The 14,390-nt window shown below is 39.3% G+C and overlaps 1 protein-coding gene and 1 long non-coding RNA gene across 3 annotated transcripts in view; one reads left to right on the top strand and one right to left on the bottom strand.

Moving 5' to 3' along the window:
• nr3c2 (nuclear receptor subfamily 3, group C, member 2) overlaps positions 1-14,390 on the bottom strand; it is a 327,259-nt gene that overhangs the window by 30,040 nt on the left and 282,829 nt on the right. For both annotated transcript variants that reach the window (XM_043699476.2, XM_043699456.2), the window contains exon 7: positions 2,690-2,820. In XM_043699476.2, coding sequence (XP_043555411.1) covers positions 2,690-2,820 — 131 coding nt within the window. The remainder of the gene's footprint in view (positions 1-2,689; positions 2,821-14,390) is intronic.
• The window catches only part of LOC122554445 (uncharacterized), a 36,825-nt gene that overhangs the window by 6,299 nt on the left and 16,136 nt on the right, over positions 1-14,390 (top strand). The window contains exon 2 of the long non-coding RNA XR_015751441.1: positions 8,538-8,659. This is a non-coding gene — a long non-coding RNA (uncharacterized LOC122554445). The remainder of the gene's footprint in view (positions 1-8,537; positions 8,660-14,390) is intronic.

Here is a 14,390-nt window from a genome sequence, read left to right as displayed (position 1 = left end):
GAACCGAAACTTAAATGTTGAGACTCACAATTCACCAAGGAGCTTTCTGGCCAGCTGATTGGAGATCCATTCAGAAAGCTTTCCCATTGCGGAGGCAGAGAGTCAGTTGCCACTAAATCCAGCTGCTTTGACACTTAGGTTGCAAAATGGAAAATCTCTGACTTATTCTTCAGGGGTGCCTGTGCAGATACTTCAACCCCATCCCTCATGATGTCATTCACACATTATTAGCATAAAACTGTTAATTTGGCTCATTTTCTTTGAAAACATAGATGCAATTTTTTCTTATGTACTGGTAAGGATTTTGAAACTGAACTACACATTCTGAATAAAATTCACTATTCATCCATGTATCACCAAAACAGTCAACTATATTGCAACTGCTTAAGGTGTGAAGCATTACAAAAATGATTGTACATAATGTAGAGGGTTTCATGTGTTGAGGGATCTGCAGTCTCTTATAGAAATCTGTAACTTGATTTATGCATTTCACACAAGAAAGCAATATTGACAGTCTGGACTTTAAACGCTTCTGATATATGTTTTGCATTAGACAACAGAATGACCTCCGTAGTCCTCGTTCCTTAAGAATGGTTTAAGTTTACTCGGATCCCTTTCTTGCAGAGGGTTCTGCTTTCTGGTAGGATACATGGCAAAATTTTTCACTGGGGTTGAAATCCCAAACATCAGTGGCAAGTCCACTTCTACTGGTTTGGCTTGCCTCACCAGCACTGAACGGTCTACAGTCCAAATAGCTTCAGGTGGGAAGTTCTCCCTTCCCTAGGCTGAAATCCCACTTTAGGGATTTGCAGGAGTAGGTTGAGGAGGGGTGGAGGATGGTGGTGAGGGGATGAGGAGAACAGGGTAGAAATCACACTTTGGGAGGGGTTCACATGAATACATCAATGAGCCCAGCAACCTCTTGGGCACCAAGGCTCAAGGTTTTTTAACAAGGTAATTGCAGCAACTGTGGGAGAAGGCCCTTGACTGTTCGGTATTTAAAGGCATCAGTTTGCCCTCGAGCAAGTGATCTGCCCAAAACCTTCCATACCAATGGTAAAATTGCAGTACACATCAGGAACAGCATGATGCATGGACTTCCTACCTGCAATCCTGTAAATATCAAGCCATAGGTATGAATGCCCTTAACAGCGGCCACTCCAGTCATCCAATCATTAGAGCAAAGCACAGTGGTTTTAACTCTGGTTTAATGACCTGATTTATTAATTCCTATATATGCAGAATAATGCATTGATTTGTGATCATGACTGACAAAAGTACACAACCCACTGAACCCTCTTAATTTCCCACGATCCATTTCACAAAGTCTTAATCATAATGTACGTTTGCTGTAGCACTTAATTGTTTCAAATGTGGTTCAAATTTGAAGGCTTGGTGGTTTCATCTAACATCTATCTTCATTCCCAATTACTATAATAGTACTGTAATAGAGACTCTACTTGGGATGTTAGTAGCAAGCAGTCTTCCAGTTTCTTTTATGCAACTTTAGCAGTAGAGAAAAACAAGAGGGAAGAAAGAATGATGTATTGCGTTTCTCCCACTTGCTAAATCGAGTGTTAAAACTACATGTTTACAATGAGCACCTTTTCTGCTTTCTTTCTTTCTTTTATAAGTTACTTTGCAGAGTTTCTCTGTCCCTCTCTGAAAGATTAAAAAAAAAAGTTTGAGTCTGCTTCTCAGCTCCACTCTTTGATTCACACTTTCTTTCTAGATTCTAAGGTTTCCTATACTTCTTCTTCAATACTCTACCTGAAAGTAGGTCCAATACACAATGTCACAATCTTCAGCATAGGTAGGGTAAGGATGGAGGTCCTAAATCCACCTCAGCCGGAATAGAAATCAAACCCCACACTGTTCACATTAGTTTGATCCACACCAGACAATTCACTAAGAGGCCACTTGCTCCCCAATGGAGTCTGAGTAATTGCAGCAATGTGGACTTTTACCTCCATGCTGTAGACCGGAGCCAAGACTAGTGATGGTACAGAGCTGGAAATGTGTTGCTGGAAAAGCGCAGCAGGTCAGGCAGCATCCAGGGAACAGGAGAATCGACGTTTCGGGCATAAGCCCTTCTTCAGCATGCCTGGATGCTGCCTGACCTGCTGCGCTTTTCCAGCAACACATTTCCAGCTCTGATCTCCAGCATCTGCAGACCTCACTTTCTCCTTAGTGATGGTACAGGTTCCAATTTTCTTTCCATTCATATTTAACCAACATTCTTCCTTTCTCTCATTCTTATTTCTTGCAACTGGTACATGTTGGAAGAATTTACAAATTGATATTCAACCTGTTTGGCTGGGTTATGAATGCATTTTCCTTGACCATCACATCCTGGTGTCATGAATTTGGAGCTTAGAGGGTGGGATATTACCACTGAACCACACGTCCTCCTTTCTAATGATGCCATTGTGTGACTAGAAAGGCTTCAGACTAACTGCAACTCATCCAGCCAACAAATTAGTGAAGTTTCTTCATACAGTTTTGATACATATTTCTTGAGGATTCATCTCTCAGCTACTGTAGGTACAAACACTTGGGAGGATAGCCTTGCAAACAATCAATTATTGAAACAGATTTGGATTTTCAGCTTAAAAACTCAACAAAGAACTCTTATTCTATAATGTACAAGCCCCATCCTTAATAGTGCTAATGTGGATGTGAAACTTACTTGTGCCAAGCAGGAGAAGAGCTTTCATGCACAGGAACTCCTCATAAGTCAACTGGAGGCGTACAAATTCTATGCTGATACTTTGCATCCCTTGACATAGCTCATACATAGCTGATTGTTGCATCCGCTGTCTGTTTAAAAACAAAATTAGATGTTGCTAATTAGACTGGAGTTCATCACACATGCTGGTTGACATTAAAATATATTCTATACACTCAAACCCACATTAATCCAAACTGACCAGATGTACTAAGAAACATTTAGAAGTAAAAACACATGAATGCTGAGTAAAAGCAGAACTACTGTGAAAGTTGGTTTTATCTTGAATTCAGATACATTTATGATTCTATGACTCTATAAATTTGAACATATTTTGCATTTTCTGGAGTCCACCTAATATACTTTCAAAATTACATTTATTGATACCCCTTTCTTAGTCTTTCCACAACAAATACCTTCAGTGGCAGACAAGATTGATGGAGGACTTGTTCTTCAAACTCTGTACCACTGGAATCTGCACAGGAATGAAACAGGCACAAACCCTGATCCTGAAAATCGTTGTAACATGCTGACTGGAATTTCAATGTATCACTTTCTGAAAGCTTTTTTTAATTGCACCTTATGAAGGAATATGTTAATTTGTATTCCTATACATGTGAATATTGTGTAAATCAAAATTAGTTGTTCTCAATGCCCTTGAAAGGTTTGATAAAAGGAAGAATTCATAATTAAATTCTAAATAGTGTCTTTTGGCTGATTAATCTAATCAACATATGCAAATTCAATTTAGGATAATCATTAAGTTGTTACCCCTTGTAATAGGCAGATATCATTAATTAAATTAATAATTTTGTGTTTTGCATTTTTAAGTGGAATTATCAAATAGCCAACAGCTCTCCAATCCGAACAGGAACTGAGGCAGATGTAGACACTGTTGGGAGTGCAGTCAGTATTCAATAAGAACTCATTGAGGTGGCTAGACTTGAAGGTAAGATGGACACACTCACCAGGGACATTCTTACAGGGTCCAGCAAACAGGGGATGGGGAAGGAAGTGTGGAAAAGGACCAGAACAGGGTAAGTCCATGTGGAGGTAGTCTGCTGTATTGAGAGAGAAGCCCTCCATGGACAATAAGTTGCTTGACAGGTCTGCAACCAAGTCGCCAAGGTACACCTGGCATCTTCACTATGTGACATGGGCAATATCAGCAATACCACTGGTGATGGGAGGTGGCTTTTAAATGACCACGGATCAGACAATAATTGCCTCAAATGGGTCAAGGGTAGGTCACTTCCTGCCACCTATCACATGTTGGTAAAATAGCAGTAGTGATATGCAGGTAACTGGCATACTGCTGCTTGACATACCATCTGATTTTGTGCTTCCCTCTCCAACCACGAATTTATAAGCCTGCTCCTGGGTGGAGAGTAAGCTTCTGGGTATGGGTCACTGATCAGCCAGAATCTCATTGGATGGTGGAACAGACCCCAGAGATCTAATGGACTATCCACATTTCTCTGTTTTTAGAATTTCATGGTAGGCCTCATTTTTACATCTGGTATACTTCACGTTCTTTATTGTTCTAGCTTCTTCACTGGTTTCTTCCATGCTCAGGATTTGGGAACTTATGGTCGAGGAGTCCCTGCTCTTCTTACCCCAGTTGATCCTAACAGGGGCAGAGGGAGGCTCCAGTATGTAAAACATTGCAAACTTTTGACCTTAGGCTGGCACAATGTAGTCCTAAGTCTTGCTTAATTTCTAGTCCTCCTGGCATATTGTAGTCTCAAACACTGAAGATTTTCAGTCCTTTTATATCTATTACTGTAACAAATTTATCATTCAAATGTTGTAAGGCTAGATGCAATGTTGGACAGGATTCTCCTGCAGGCTTTTGGACACTGATGTTCAAACCAAATGTAGAGCAAGCTTGCTGGGAGCCCGACTGGAGTTGCCAGTTCTCTAGAGCAGCTACACAGTTTTCAACCTCCATACTCTTCATCTACAGGCTATTCCCATTACAGGACAGACAACCCACTGAGAGGTAGGCACTGCTGAGATAGGTCCAATACCTCTAGGGTTCCTCAACATGCTGGCACCCACTGAAGTGTAAAAATAAATAATGATTTTCAATGGAAAATGCAAAAGACTCCCCAGAGGCAAAAAACCCCACCCTTCGGATTGTTTAGGCCTCATTCTACCCTTGATGCCTGTGAACTCTCTTTGGGAGAGCAAACCTAAGGCTCTGATGGCAGTTCAAATGACCGCAGGAGGGCCTCCTCCATTAGGTTGACTGTTTCTGTATACATTAGGAAGCTGTTTCATCACAATGTCAATGAGTCCAGAAAATAATCTTAATTGGAACTCCTATTCTGTCAATCATCACCACATTCCTGCCCACCTGGAAAAACTTTCCTGGCAATGGACACACAACAGGGAGATGCCCCAGTACACCTACCCTATATTCCACCCCTCCCCCCAATCTCCAAGTTCGCTGGGTCCATTGACATTGTTTCACCCTCTTCACAGATGCTGCCTGACCTGCTGAGTCCTTCCAGCCCATATTCTGTTTTAATTGTAAGGGTGGTATTTTTGAAGGATCAATAACATTGTGAAAAAATATTTTTCTCCAACTTCACTTTATTTTCACAGAGTGCAACTGAGGTCAGTGACACATTATTAAATATGTTCTTATTATTTTTCACTCATTCAATTTTAGTCTGGATAAACAAGCACCTCATCACTCAAACATATACCCTAACTCTTAACAAATAAAGGAAAAATAAAATGATTGATCGTTCTAGCCCATGTAACACACCGTGAGAAATCAGAAACACTGTATAAATACAGATAAACTCAACATTATGTAAATAACCAAGTTTTGGAACACTGCCAAAGTTAAGCAAATCTGAACCTTTTTTTCTTAAAGCAACATAGTAAACTGTCCAACAATTCAGTTATATGTTCTGAGAAATCTCATGCTGAGGATCCAAACTCTAAGGATGAAACAATATGTTGTAGATGGCTTCAGATCTGATGATGGACAATTAATGTTACAGTTCTTCACTGAGCAGGGCTAAACTTTTCCTCATCAAATTTATGCTGTATCATTTAAAGTTTTACTTTGTATGGATCAGATGACCGCATTCTTTCACAGAACTGACATAAATATAGTTAGTGCCCTCACACCACATTGACTCTCCAATTACTTTGAAGTGCAGCAAGTGGTCATTATACATAGCTTTGCACACAGAGTGAATTGTAGAAAGAAAGCATTAAAAGTTAATTTGCTCTGGTTTTTGAGTGAGGGGGCCAAAATTCATTATGTGCCCGCACCACCGGAATTGGACAGCAGGCAAAATTCATGCTTCCCTTTATATACTCTGATGTTATATGTTCTGGAGCATGCCTGTCATTTCTGGGCAAATCTTTACATCCTATTTGAATGCTGATGTGCATTTACAATTATGTAGTCCTCTCACATCACTCCTAAGTCCAAGAAACTTTGGAAAATTATGAGTAGCATGTCTATAATTCCACTTTCTTCAATAGCCTTGGATGCATCTTATCCAGTCGAAGTGCCTTATCAACTTGAAGTACAGACAGTCTATTCAATACCTTTCAGCCACCTCTTCTTTCACATTAACTTGGGTAGCAATTTTCTTCTCTTGATAAAGGCAGATACAAAGTATGAAATGACTCTGGTCATGTCTATTGCCTCCATGTGTAAATGTTTCTGTTTGTAGTCGCTCATTAGTTCCTTAGTGCATGCCCATTCATCTATAATTATTTTCTAATTGGGTTCTTCAATAGTTTTTAAAGAAGCCAATGCTTGTATTAACAGACAATAGGTGTAGGAGTAGGCCATTCGGCCCTTTGAGCCAGCACCACCATTCATTATGATCATGGCTGATCATCCACAATCAGTATTCTCTTCCTGCCATATCCCCATAACCCTTGATTCCACTATCTTTAAAAGCTCCATCCATCTCTTTCTTGAAAGTATCCAGAGACTTGGCTTCCACTGCCTTCTGAGGCAGAGCATTCCATATATCCACCACTCTCTGGGTGAAGACGTTTCTCCTCAACTCTGTTCTAAATGGCCTACTCCTTATTTTTAAACTGTGTCCTCTGGTTCTGGACTCACCCATCAGCGGAAACATGCTTCTCGTCTCCAGAGTTCCAATCTTTTAGTAATTTTATACTTCTCAATCAGATTCCCTCTCATCCTTCTAAATTCAAGTGTATACAAGCCCAGTGGCTCCAATCCTTCAACATATGATAGTCCTGCCATTCTGGGAATTGACCTTGTGAACCTATGTTGCACTCCTCTTTGCTCCTATATGCAATTTCTCTTGTTATCAAGGCCAGCTTTAATAAAACTAGCTTTCTTCACTGCCTGCTGTACCTGCATGCTTGCTTTCATTGACTGATGTATAAGAACACCTCGATCTTGTTGTACTTCCCCTTTACCTAACTTGACTCCATTTAGATAGTAATCTGCCTTCCTGTTCTTGCCAGCAAAGTGGATAACCACACATTTATCCACATTAAACTGCAGCTGCCATATGCATCCGTCCACTCACCAAGCCTGTCCAAGTCACCCTGTATTCTCATATCATCCTCCTCACATTTCACCCTGCCACCCAGCCTTGTGTCATCAGCAAATTTGCTAATATTACTTTTAATACCTTCATCTATATCAATAACGTATATTGTAAACAGCTGCGGTCCCAGCACCGAGCCTTGTGGTAGTCCACTGGTTACCACCTGCCGTTCTGAAAGAGACCTGTTTATCATTATTCTTTGCTTCCTGTCAGCCAGCCAATTTTCAATCCAAGTCAGTATTTTACCCCCAATACCATGTGCCCTAATTTTGCTCACTAATCTCCTAGGTGGGACTTTATCAAAGGTTTTCTTTTTAGCAGAGACATTGAAAAGAAAGTCAGCATGTATTTATCACTGGGACCATAGCCTTGGTGGACTGGGTGCAGACTCACTGCTAAATTGGCATATATTGTACCCATTACACTATATTCCAATTTCTATCCCTAAATGTTTCATAATATAGCCGAGGAACATAAGAGCACAAAGAAATGTCATTTTTAATAAAATTACCAAGTTAGCCTTTTCAGCACTTGTTCACCCACTGTACAATTCTAACTATATTACCGTGCAGTAATTTATTCGTCTTACTTGCCTTTCAGCTGGAAATTTACAACTCAATAGTATGGTATCATTAATAAAAGTGATGGATGATATTCATCACAGCACTGATGTGTCACACAGTGAAGTCAAGCATTCCATGAGGGATATTTGTGTGCATGTTAAACCAAGATACTGTTCATCACCACTGTTGATGTCACAATCAGAAGTCACCAATCCAGTTCAGAAACTCAATAAAATATCAGTGCATGATGAGAAGCTGTTGTATCTGTATCAAAAACTACAGAACTACCGTGAACAGAGGCAAAAAGAGAATCATCCAATAGACTCTATGACGCCAAATTGTCAATGAGGCATGTAGTTATGAATGAGAAGTTGAAACAAGTTCACACTCATTAAGCTTTCCATGAACTGTGACACAAATTAGCAAGGAGATTACTGATCTAAGATTATAAGGGTTTGACTTTGGTTGCCTTTTTGAAAAAGTACAAAATATTTGTTGTTTCATCCTTGATGGGAAAAGCTCAATTAACTGGGGTAGTTGAACCTGAAGAGATGGAAGAACAGGGATATTTAAGCCTTCCTGATGATGGACTTTTGCCCGAAATGTTGATTTTCCTGCTTCTCGGATGCTGCCTGACCTGCTGTGCTTTTCCAGCACCACTCTAATCTTGACATGTTTTAGCTTGTGTTGCAGAATAAATTACTTTAAACCAGAGCTGTGAGTCAACATCAATATGTAGCTGCTTGGACTAGATGTATGACTTTGATTTTCCTGGAAATCTCTGGATTTTTCAAAAAAAATACGTAAGTGTTTTAAATTTTTACTGCATTCTCACCCATTCCTGCTTGTGACAAGGTTGATAGTGTACTGAGAGAAAGAATAGTTGTGTGAGCACCTATGTGAGGACCATATCTTGTGTCTCTTGGGGGTAATCTTGGGAAGTGTCTATACTTCCTTTGCTGGCTGCCTGGAAGAATGTCCAATTTGGATGGATGCTAGGGTGAGCATCTTCATTAAATGGTATGGTGCAAATTGTTGTCAAAATATTTGTGCAACACTTATGATGTTGCTGAGAAAAGTGTTGTGCTACTACTACTGACGAGTACATGAAGGAAAGTGTTGAACAGTGTCATCTCTGCTGAATGTTGGCTTTTTGAAGAGGTTCTTTGGGAGCTGGAGGGATGTCCTCTTGGCAGGTGACTTCATGCAACTTCCAGCAGGGATGAAAAGCCAGCTTTAGCTCTTAAGCCAATCTTAGGTTAATCCTTCTTGGGGCTTCAGCTAAGGTAATTGGTGCAGATTCTTTTGGCTCTTGTCAAATTGCTGTAAATAAGCATGCAGCCCTGAAGATTCAATTGGTTTCTGTAGGAAAGAAAGGCTAAGTATCTAGAAGTAAAGTGATAAAAATGAAGAGAGTGAATCTCTCTCTGTTGTATGAAATGTTAGAAGCTCATCTATTAGTGACGCGCAGTGGTGTAAGAATGGATTAGAGAACTTAAGAGTTGGAGACAAAAGCTAAAATGTGCATGTGAACGGTCACATTTGGATTGTGAACTTCCTGTTATTTGCTCTACAGCTCCCTTGGGTTGGCATTCTCTCTCCTGCTGATTTATGAATTGGACCATATTCCTTGATTCTTGACATTCAATTTACTTTTTCATTATTTCCCACAAAATTACTGCATCTTTCATTTTGCTCCCCACAAGTGAATTGGAATCTTTTCCCACATTAAAGACACTGTGCAATTACCATTTGTTGATTTTACTTTTTCATTGTACTCCTAGATCATTTTCTATTTCTCTGCTGGCCTCTGGATTAATGCACTTTTCAAATGCTCCTTGGATCAATCTCCACAAAACCACAATCATTTAGCATAACCTCTGTTGTGTGCTGGCCAATTCTACAATTCAAATAGCTACATGATTCAAAAAACCCATCCCCAGCCACCAATCCTTTAGCATCGCCACTGTTCCTCTTCTAGCCTTTCAATTACAATAGGACTATGGAGATTTTACCTTCTACTCCTCCTCTTTACGATGCAAAATTGGTTGCTGTCATCACTCTCGCTAAATCCATATGACTGTTACTTCTTGTTTCATCCATCAAGTTAGAACGTTTGTTAGAGGACAGGTATCTCCTCTCTTATCAACTCTGACCCTAAAGTTGCCTTCTTGCCATGCCCAGATATTTATTGCTAATCAATTCAATAATTCATGCAGCACTTGTTAACAATAATTTCTATTTTTGTATAGCTATTTTAATATAATTAAATTTCCCAAGTTATTTGACATTAACATAATAAAGCAAAATTTGACACCACACCTCATGAGGGAATAATCAGTCAGGTTAAAGTTCAGTCAAAGAGGCATGCTTTAAAGAGACATGGACAGGGAATTCTGGAACTTGGGGATCTACAACTGAAGGCATAGCGACTAATGGTCAAGTAATTAGAATCAAAGGTGCAAAAGAAACCAGAATTGGATAAGCACAAATATTGTAGAAGATTGTGGGGCTGGAGGACATTACAGATGACTATGACTATGGAAGTCAGAGTCATACAGGTGGAAACTGACCCTGCAATCTAACTAGCCCATGTTGACCATGTTCCCAAACTAAACTATTGCCACCTGCCTGCGTTTGGCCTTGAAGCCTCCAAACCTTTCCAATTCATGTACTTATCCAAAGAGATTTGAAAGCAAAGAAGATAATTTTAAAACCATGATGTTGCTTGACCAGGAGCCAATGTAGGACTAAGCACAGGAGTTTGAGTTAAGATATGAACAGCAAAGTTTTGGATGACCTCAAATTTACTCTGATGTGGGAGACCTGCCAAAAGTATATGGAATGCTCAAGTCTAAAGGTATCCAAAGTACGAATGAGGGTTTTGGTCGCAGATGAGCTGGGGCACAAGTGAAGTCGGGTCATGTTCCAAGATGGAGATAGGTGATGTTAGTGATTGCACAAATATATGGTCCAGAGCTTACCTTGGATTTAAACATGACAATAATTTTGTGAACAATCTGGTTTAGTTTCAGCCAGCTGACAAGGAAAGAAATGGAGTCGGGAGCTTGGAGTGGAGTTTAGAGTCGGAACAAAAATAATAGCTTAAGACTTCTCACTTATAATTGAATAAAAGCTTTGCTCAGATAAGCAGTCTGATAATTCAGTAGACAACGATGCATATGGCTTCTCAATCAGCTTCCAGCCAGAAACTATAAAATGTACAAACAAAAACAACTAAGTGACAAAGAATGCATCTTTGGAGCAGGATCTGAATGAATAAGATAAACATTATACTACTATACATCATCCAGTTAAACTAGTCATATAATGCACAAATTACAATTGCATTAAGTGTAAATGTTCATTTAAAAATCAATTATAAATGAATAATTAATACAGCCTGGTAATTCTTTTGCTATATAAATGTCCAAAATCAAGCAATTGAACATTTGATGATGAAAATTGTACACTGCAAATCCCAACGCCACTCGATAAAATGTTTAGGCAGCATTCTGTATCAGGTAATTTCCCATAGTTTCTGCTCACATCACATCTCTTGCCAACTGACTGAAACAGGAGGGGATCATGTAGTAATTCATGGAATAAATATTCTTCCTTTCCCCAGTGGCGAAGGTTATGACGGAAGCAGTCTAGAAGAGCAGCAAGCTGGATAACTGCAAAGTACTTCTTTTATGTTAGGAAACTTTAGAATATATTGCACTTTAAGCGAGGAAATAACCAGCTGCAAAAGAGTGAAATATAGCATACCTGTTTAAGGGAATGTCTTTTTTTTCTGACTTTAAGTCTTTAAGTGCAGTGGTTAATTGCCTGTAATGTACATTTTAGTCTTGTAATCAATGAATTTGAATCCTTTCTCATTTGCTTGGCTATAATTTAGGGAAGTTTATCTCCCCCACCCCAGTTTGGTCTTGGAATGTGCACTCGAGATCATCTTCTGAAATTTCTTTGGAGCTATTCTGGGCCATTTGGAGGGAGTGGTCAGCAGGTTTTTATCCCCCCCCCCAGTCTGCTGGATATGACTTTGCAGGCTGTTAATAAAATGGACTCCACTGCGATTAATCTCTGCTCAGGAAGAAGAGCTGTTGAGACTATAGGTCCAACACCTAGTTACTGTGCTACGAGAACTCAAACTTGGACTTAATTGCACCTCATCACCTGCAGCACATCAATGCAATTCTTCTAATGTGGGGCAGAGTGGGGAGCTGTATTTTCTTTCTGAAGGACGAATACAATACTCCAGAATAGTTTTTATTCTATACTGGACTACTTTTTGGTTGCATATCAAGGCACTGATCAGCTGAGCCTTTTTTTTTCCAATCAGACTTTCATATTTCATAAAACAAACAAAGGTCAATACCCAAGAGGATGGCAGTTTTGATTCAAAGAGAGTTAGGTTTCAACCTCAAGTTAGTGAAAAGTGTAACAATATGACAGTAACTTTAGCATCCAAATGCCTGAAAGTATACAAACTTCAGAAGTACAGTACTTAATTAGCTGTAAAGTGTTATAAAGACATGTGGTGGTCATGAAACATGACACAGTAGATGCAAGTCTTTTTGTTTATTTCCCCAGCAACTCCCTGTTGATTCCTTCTCATCTATTTCCACTCTCTTATATCAATCAAACGTCACTCACCAAAGTTATGAATAAACGTCTGTAGTTTTGAAACATTACATGTGGCCTCCTTTACTTCTCAGTAGCTTTTAAAATACCATTCTTGTCCAATATCTTTCAGCTATCAAGCTCAGTTGGACTGACTTCACTGGCTTCCAATTACCCATCCAACTGTGATTTCACCAATCCCAGCAATAACCTTTATTCCTGCATGTGTAGCATTATTCTCCTGAGTCTCCAGAAATCTTTTATCCCCTAAATGTGTTTTATACTTAATTAATTTTACAGAATAATTATCTGCATGTTTAGCATTGTTGTGGCTGAAGAGGTAAATTGAGAGAAATTGTTTAAATGAAGGAAATTATGACCTTCTTATCCTGGTAGAAAACAATTTACTTCTGGACTAAAAACACACATCCTTTCCGTTACAAATCTATCTCTACATCCCATGGGCAGGGGAATGTCTATGGATATTGTTTATATGTATTTCCAGAATGTTTTTGATAAAGTCCAACGTAAGAGACTGTTAACTCAGAATTGAGGGAAAATTTCTGAAATGGCTAGGAAATTGGTTGAGTGGCAGACAGTAGGGATAATGGGTAAGTACTCCAATTAGCAGAATATGATGAGTGGTGCCCCACAAGAATCTGGGTCAGGGCCTCAATTATTCATATTATATATTAATGACTTGACTAATGGCATAGAAAGTCATATCTAAATTTGCTGATGACACAAAGTTAGGCAGTGTAGATAATAGCATAAAATTACAAAGGGACATTGATAGACAAAGTGAATGGGCAAAACTTTGGCAGATGGAGTTCAATGTAAGCCATTGGCTATCTATTTTGGACTGAAAAAGGAGAGATCAGGGTGCTTTCTGGGTGGTATGAAGTTACATACAGTGGGTGTCCAAAAAGACTTGGGAGTTCAGGTGCATAGGTCTTTAAAATGTCACAAACGTGTCAGAAAGTAATCAAAAAAACTAACGTCGGCCATTAATTATAGAGGTCTGAAGTACAAGGATACAGATGTTATGCTGCAATTATACAAAACCCTGATCAGACCTCCTTTGAAGTACTGTATCAGGATATATTGGCCTTGCAGTGATTATAACTTCGGTTTATGAGAATGATACCTGGAATTCAGGGGTTGCGTTATGAGGAGAGATTGTGTAAATTAGGCCTGTTTTCTCTAGAATTTAGAAGGTTACTGGGAAATCTAATTGAAGTCTTCAACATGTTAACAGGAAAAAAAAAGGTAGATAAAGAGAAACTATTTCCAGGAATTCTAGTACTTGGGAGCTTAGTCTGAGAATTAGGGTCAGACTGTCCAGGAGAGATGTTAGGAAGCAAAAGGTAGGAAAGGTTTGGCACTCTCTTCCATAAATGGCAGTAAACACTGGATCAGTTGTTAATTTTAAATCTGAGATAGATAAACTTTTGTTAAAGGTAGTAAAGGGAAATGGGCTAAAGGCAGGTCGGTGAAGTTAGGCCACAGATCAGCCATGATCACACTGAATGAAGGAAGTGGCTCAAGGAGCTGAATAGCCTACTCCTGTTCCTCTGTTCCAATATTAGGAGGTATTACAATTTCAGACTCATGTGATTTCAGCTTCCGTCACATGGCCACTTTTCATGGACAACTGTGTGATAAGACACTCTCAACAATGCTTTCAGGGAAAAATGATGTGGACATGCCGGTGTTGGACTAGGGTGGACAAAGTTAAAAATCACACAACACCAGGTTATAGTCCAACAGGTTTAATTGGAAGCACAGAGGGTATTTGGGAAAATGCAAGAATTCAGGGCAAAAAGCAATGAGTTTGGAAATCTGGTGACAATTCATTTTCACCTCGTAAAAGGCCAACCTCAAATTTCCAACCTATGCTTTCCAATG

Source organism: Chiloscyllium plagiosum, unplaced genomic scaffold (genome assembly GCF_037043375.1).
Source record: "Chiloscyllium plagiosum isolate Xiang-an unplaced genomic scaffold, Cpla_swu_hap1 HiC_scaffold_1, whole genome shotgun sequence".
Lineage (NCBI taxonomy): Eukaryota > Metazoa > Chordata > Chondrichthyes > Orectolobiformes > Hemiscylliidae > Chiloscyllium > Chiloscyllium plagiosum.
Note: the sequence above shows the minus strand (reverse complement) of the source record. Positions and strands in the feature narration are given on the sequence as shown.